Source organism: Myotis davidii, unplaced genomic scaffold, assembly GCF_000327345.1.
Source record: "Myotis davidii unplaced genomic scaffold, ASM32734v1 scaffold46, whole genome shotgun sequence".
NCBI classification, from domain to species: domain Eukaryota; kingdom Metazoa; phylum Chordata; class Mammalia; order Chiroptera; family Vespertilionidae; genus Myotis; species Myotis davidii.
The window spans coordinates 1,773,494-1,780,264 of NW_006383006.1; the positions used below are offsets into that span (position 1 = coordinate 1,773,494).

A 6,771-nucleotide genomic window follows, 5' to 3' on the forward strand; every position below is an offset into this window, starting at 1 on the left:
CTTTGCTTTTCAGCTTTGTGATTGACACAGATGTGGAAAAGATCTGGTCCTTATTATGAAGAATTCTGTGCTCGCTGTAAAGATTTGTAGGAATAATGAAATACTTTCTTCATTGATGAGATGAAGTCTCTGTTTTTCAGGTAAGTTGACTGAACAAAACAATGAAAAATGAACTTCTTTAGAACGTTGAACGAAAGTAATATCTAGCTGAAAAAGTCATTGGCCAAAGAGAACTTAAAAAAAAACCAAAAAACATTCTATGTTTAACCCTAAAAACAAAACAGAAAAACCAGAGAAATGAAAAAAAAAAGTACACATACATTTTCACGGACAGTTACAAGAAAATAGCCATTTATAGAAGTCACAATGCTTTCAACAAATTCTCCCCAAATTTTGGGAAACAAGATAAAGCCATTGGGTAAATAAATATACATACTAGCTAATATAAAACAATTTATGATTTTAAATTGTTATTAATTCTTTTAAAACCCAAGGAGAAATTTGGTGATATAAATCTTATTAGGGCTACATATATTACATGGAATTAAAAAACATAACTGATTAAAACATTCTAACAATAATACAAATATTTAAAAGAATGTCTTAAAAGTCAGACATTTATCACTGGAAATATCACAATTATAATATGTACTTCAGAGTTGTAATGTGTATATAGGTCACTTTTGCTGTGTCTTTACAGGTAGCCATCTCTCCTGCATTTACTATAGTCAGTTTTTAAGAGTTTGTGTTTATTGTGTGAACTGTAGGGGCTGGGCACATCTCAGGTTCATAAAATATACACCTCCGCTTTAACCAATTGGAAGTGTTTAAGATAACATCTATAAACAGATAAAAGGGGTAATGAGACAATAAAACATTAACGTGGAAGGAAGCTGAATAGTTGTCTCTATAAATTATTTAAAATTCTGTATTAAATTTAAAATGACTCAAGTCAGGTAATGAAAAATATATATATAAATTGGTCTCAAGAAATTTTCTCAGGCCACACAAAATTTCCCTTAGTTTATTTCTTTACAGAATCTTGTTATGCTTGATTCATTTGTCAGTCTATTTTAGGGAACTCTCCCTAGCACGGGACTGAAAACAACTTTACTATTAAAACAAGATGATTAAAGTGGGTGTTCATTTAAAGTGCCCACAGGCACAGTGGTATAGGTGCTTACATTTCCCTTTAAGTTATGGGAAAGCCCTTTGAGACTGTATTTACTTAATCAGAAAAGCTTTCAGCAATTATAATGCATGCTGAAAGATTAGATCTTGTATAAGTTTGGATTTTGCTGTTTGAGCATAAAAAGGGAGCAAGGAGAAATGTAACTAGGTTCACAATTTTGAGCAAGAGCATATGGAAAGGTAACGTATGTACATTTTATTTCAAGAAAGACAGAAGACAAACAGCATAAAGATGCCCAGATGCCCTAAAGATAAATACATCTCAAAGATTCTCATTAAAATGAATCTGTAGTATTTTTTCCTGCAAGCAAAATACCTTTCTTTAAATTAAAACAAAAACGAAACAAAAAAACCAGTATTCTGAATTGCAAATGCTTCTGCTCTTTTTTGCAGAAAACCTGCCATGATTATTTAATGAATAAGGATTTTCCACAAAACAGGCTTGCTCTACATGCTAGATTTTTAAACAGTTCAGTGACACAATATGCTAACTACATACACAACAGATAATATAGTAAGAAAACACTCAACCTGATGAAAAGTTAAAATTTTCATTAATACACTGAAAATTGACATAACTCATGCCTTTAAAATCAAAAATACAAAAATTAAATGTTTTCCTAAAAAGATTTCCTTATTTTAAGGATTCATTTGAAAATGAAGCTGCATGTAATTTGTACAGTAAGTTGTACAAGTAAACAGGTAATATACATAAAAAATTAAGTGACATACTCCTCAATTATCAGTTGTCCACCTTTAATTTCCAATACTGTACTTTCTTAACAAGCATACAAAATATCAAACTTCTCTTTAGAAAAAGTGCCGTTCTTTGACATCCTTTACACAAAAACAGTCTGAGCCTGTGGGATGTTAATGCAGTTGAGAGGCAAAGCATACTAACCTTACAAATTCTACCTTCCATAAAAAGCCTCCCGAAAAGAAGATTACACGCCACTATAAAAATATCAACCTCTTGTGGTAGCTGCATTAGAGAACCAAGGCTTGAAGACTATTTTCATATAGTATAGAAAACCCACTATGAGAGCATATTAACTGCATTGGTGGCTTGGGAGTTTACTGTGCCACAGGATTATGCATAGCTACTGTAAGGTACCAAGACTGTTACACAGAGTTTTAAATTGATTGTAACCGAGAGCATAACAGAGGTACTATCAGCCCATGCAAAATAATTAAAAATACCGAATCACTGTGCTGAGTACTTCATTCCTGGAGGAAACCAAAGGCAGCAGTAACCAAATCAAGCCCAAAAGGTGACCAAACACATTCTCCTCAAAGATTGGTAAGCACAGTGAAGTCTGAGGTATACCTTTATCCATTAAATCTGTGTGCCATTGCAAGATATTACCATTTGGAAACACATGCCATCACAATGGTTTAAATCATCTGAATATTACTCATATATTCTTATCTACCCAGTCTCTTGATTTTTGAAAAGATTTCACCTACAGTAGAATATTACAGAAACAAAATATAAATGCATGTCTTTCTAAATGAAACTTACATGGACTAAAAGTAGAGAATATTTTTAAACAAATATACAATATGCAGGCAGACAAAGCAGGAAAACGGCCATTCAAATATATAATAAAAAACTAAAAACTATTTCCAGAAAACTGAAGCGCCTCAACTAAAAGGAATGCATAATGAAATTCTAATCTAATACAGGTCAAAAATGTAAAAAGGTTATAAACCTTAACAGGAAAATAAAACAACTTTTACTGGCCATTCCTGTTGAAATGAGAATCTTAAAGTAACAGAAAAGTGGCTACAAACCCACTTAGAGCACCAAACAGAGAGAAAATAAAAAGTCCATTTTCATCTCTGTTATTATCATAAAATCCTGTGTGACTACAGGTCAAACTGCTGGTGGCAGAAACAGAATTCTTTATAAACTGCAGATGTCCTGTACATAAAAAAATTTCACTGGAGTTGCACTAGTTCTAAAGACTCTTCTGTTTTAGCCTACCTACTGTATGTATTCAATCTGAGATAAAGTCTCTTTCTGTAACCCTTGATTATTATTGGGCACCAAAGATAAGAAAAGCAAGACGGGGTACAAAAATGCAAAATTTCAACAGTAATGGCAATGTTTTGTCTTAGTCCAAAAGGGTCCTGCATTCTCTCCCCCTTCATGATTTGACAAGTCTTTGTACTTAATCTGGGGGCAGCAAATCATGCAAGCGAAATCTGTCTCTGATGTGAGGTCGAACATCTTCATTCTGTGCGAAGAAAGAGACATTGTAAAGGCCACGTAATTTCAAAAATATGATCCCTTGAGCCCCAGTAGAACACTCTTACTTTGCAGATAAACATATCATTGCCTATTTTCCAACTCATTTATTTGCCAAATATAAATGTACCACACAGAAGCAGTTAACTTAGAATTAAATTAAGACGTAAAAAAAACTTGCCATCAACGTTTTAATTTTTAAGAACAATTATGCAATAAATGGCTCAACAAAAAGTTAGATACAAGCATTAAGCCATTGAATCCTATTTCATATATTAATTTAAAACTAATCCATGGATATAGGAAAAAAAATCCCAGAAAAGTTTTAGTAGCATAAGCAATAATTCTACACCAATGAAAGCAAAATGAAACCGATTTAACAAAAGTAGTTAGTGACTTGCAAGAGGAAGCACAGTGAAATAAAAATAATCAATCTATAAACTTTTAAATATTTATAATTTTAATATAATTTATGGCCTGATTGGTGTGGCTTAGTGGTTGAGCTTCAACCTATGAACCAGGAAGTCATGATTTGATTATTCCCGGTCAGGGCATATGCCCGGGTTGCGGGCTTGAGCCCCAGTAGGGGCCGTGTAGGAGGCAGTCGATCAAAGATTCTCTCTCATCATTAATATTTCTACCTCTCCCTCTTCCTTCCTCTCTGAAATCAATAAAAATACAAATACATTAAAACAAATTTTAATGTAATTTTTAAGGTTTGATAAAGCTTATAATTCTTTTCAATCTTTCCCTTAATCTCCCACCACACTGACTTTTTAAAGCAATTTAAACAATTTCAATAAAGTTGAGCCAATAGCATAACTGAAAAAGATAATTAAGACATACTTACCAGTTCTACAAGCTTCTCCAGAAATGGAATCAATTTTAGGAGTTCATTGTCATTTTTATCCATAAACCAGCTTTCTATAGGGATTCCATTAGATAGCTAAAATGATAAATAAGTAATTAAATCCTCTTTTTTGCCTACATTTTCCCTACTTTGGAAAAGCTTAAAAAAGAAATCAGCCTTGTCCAGGGTAGCTAAATTGGTTAGAGTGTCCTCCCGAAATGCCAAGGTTGTGGGTTCGATACCCAGACAAGGCACATGCAAGAAACAACCAATGAATGCATAAATAAGTGGGCCAACAAATTAGTGTTTCTTTCTCACTCTCTGTCATTTTAATGAAAAAACTAAAAAAGAAAAAAACCTGAAGCCTAATTGGGTTTTTAGCATAATTTCTTCTTAGTGTATATAAACTGAACAAGAAAGATCCATTAACAAGTTTTGCATTAATGTAACGTAACTAAAAACATTTCTTTACTCAACTCAAGAATCAGTTATTAATTCTTGCTAGGTAAAAATTCTTGCTACCTATACTCAATGCTAGGTACTGTGAATGAAGTGGTACTGCCAGTCTAAACAAAGAATACTATTAGAGAGCATATACTTCTACACAGGGATCATGTCCCATTCATTGTTTTATTCCCAACAAATAGCAGGGTAATCTGAAACACAGGAACAGAAGTTGACTCAAAACTAGTTCACTGAAGACTCTAAAAACAAGACTGCAAACCTTATTTGTTTTATAAGTAAACTAGAGGCCTAGTGCACGAAATTCGTGCATGGGTAGGGTCCCTAGGCCTGGCTGGCGATCAGGGCTGATCAGGGCCTTCTGGCTGCTAGCCAGGGCCATCCTTCGTTCCACACCACACGCTGGTGGTCAGTGCACGTCATAGCAAGCAACTGAACTCCCAGTCTCCAGGTCAAACTCCTGAGGGACAATTTGCATATTAGGCTTTACACACACACACACACACACACACACACACTCTAGAGGCCCGGTGCACAAAATTGGTGCATTTTGGGGGGGGGAGAACGTGTACCTCAGCCCAGCCTGCACCCTACCCTCTCCAATCTCGGACCCTTTGGGGGGTGCCTGACTGTCGGTTTAGGCCTGATCACAGGATGTCTTACTGCCGGTTTAGGCCCAATTCCGCATTGGACCTAAACCAGCAGTCAGACAACCCCCTCACAATCTGGGACCACTGGCTCATAACTGCTTGCCTGTGTGCCTGCCTGATCGCGCCCCTAACCGCTTCTGCCTGCCAACCTGATCGCCCCCAACTGCCCTCCCCTGCTGGCCTGATCACCCCCAAGGCTTTTTATTAGTATAGATATGACACTTCACAGAAAATTTCACTAACCCTGCTTTACAATAAAGGCTTGAAGATTGAATCATTGGGGCCAGACAACAAGATTTCCTTTCTTTGAATAGTGGAGGGAATAATTATCTTATCTTTAAGTTGCCCTTAACATCAAATAAGATAATGACTTAGAAAAGTATAAAAGCACCATATAAAGACAACTGTCTTTTTCATGTACTGAAAAGACAATAAAGTGGTAAGATGAAAACCACTATTTTTATTCTCCCCCTTCCTTCCATTACAGCCTTTATTTAAACTTTGAAATTTATAAAAATTTCACTCCTATTTTCATTTCTTTAGATTCGATATTATTTTGTATTAGTTTCAGGTTTTATATTAGTTACAGAGTAGTGGTTAGACAATCATATACTTTACGAAGTGTTCCCGATATTTCCAGTACCCACCTGGTATCATACTGTCAGTACAACACTATTGACTACTAGAGGCTCGGTGCACAAAAATTTGTGCACTCGTGGGGGCGGGGGGGAGGTCCCTCAGACCGGCCTGTGCCCTCTCGCAGTCTGGGACCCCTCGGGAGATAACGACCTGCTGGCTTAGGCCTGCTCCCGGGTGGCAGAGGGCAGGCCCAATCCCTAGGTGCAGCCCCTGGTCGGGCTCAGAGCAGGGCTGATTGGGGAGTTGGGGCGCCGCCCCCTGTCATGCACAGAGTAGGACGGATTGGGAGGTTGCGATGCCACCCTCAGTCACGCTCAGGGTAGGGCCGATTGGGGAGTTGGGGCACCGCCCCGTCACACTCAAGGCAGGGTCGATGGGGAGGTTGCAGCGCCACTCCCTGTCACGCACAGAGCAGGGCCCATCAGAAGGTTGAGAAGCTCCCCACTGTCACACACAGAGCAGGGCCAGTGGGGGGAGAGGGGAGTTTGGGGCGCCGCACCCTATCACACACAGAGCAGGGCCGATCAGGGGGTTGGGGTGCCGCAGCCTGTCACACACAGAGCCGCAGGGCGATCAGGGGGTTGGGGCGCTGACCCATCATGTTGATCCCAGTGCCAAGAGGCCTCACGGCTCCTCTGATCCCGGTGCTGGGAGGCATATTACCCTTTTACTATATAGGATAGAGGCCTGATGCATGGGTGGGGCTGGCTGGTTTGGCCCGAAGGGGG

At 37.9% G+C, this 6,771-nt stretch overlaps 1 protein-coding gene across 6 annotated transcripts in view; it reads right to left on the bottom strand.

Moving 5' to 3' along the window:
• Nucleotides 1–1,367: 1,367 nt before the first annotated feature.
• CTDSPL2 (CTD small phosphatase like 2) overlaps nt 1,368–6,771 on the bottom strand; it is a 91,587-nt gene continuing 86,183 nt past the window's right edge. For 4 of the 6 annotated variants that reach the window (XM_006777996.2, XM_015557585.1, XM_015557584.1 and 1 more), the window contains 2 exons: nt 4,293–4,388; nt 1,368–3,431 (listed from right to left, as the gene is read on the bottom strand). In XM_006777996.2, coding sequence (XP_006778059.1) covers nt 3,366–3,431; nt 4,293–4,388 — 162 coding nt within the window. In that variant the 3' untranslated portion in view covers nt 1,368–3,365. The remainder of the gene's footprint in view (nt 3,432–4,292; nt 4,389–6,771) is intronic. The other 2 variants (XR_001512202.1, XM_006777997.2) reach the window with 2 other exon arrangements.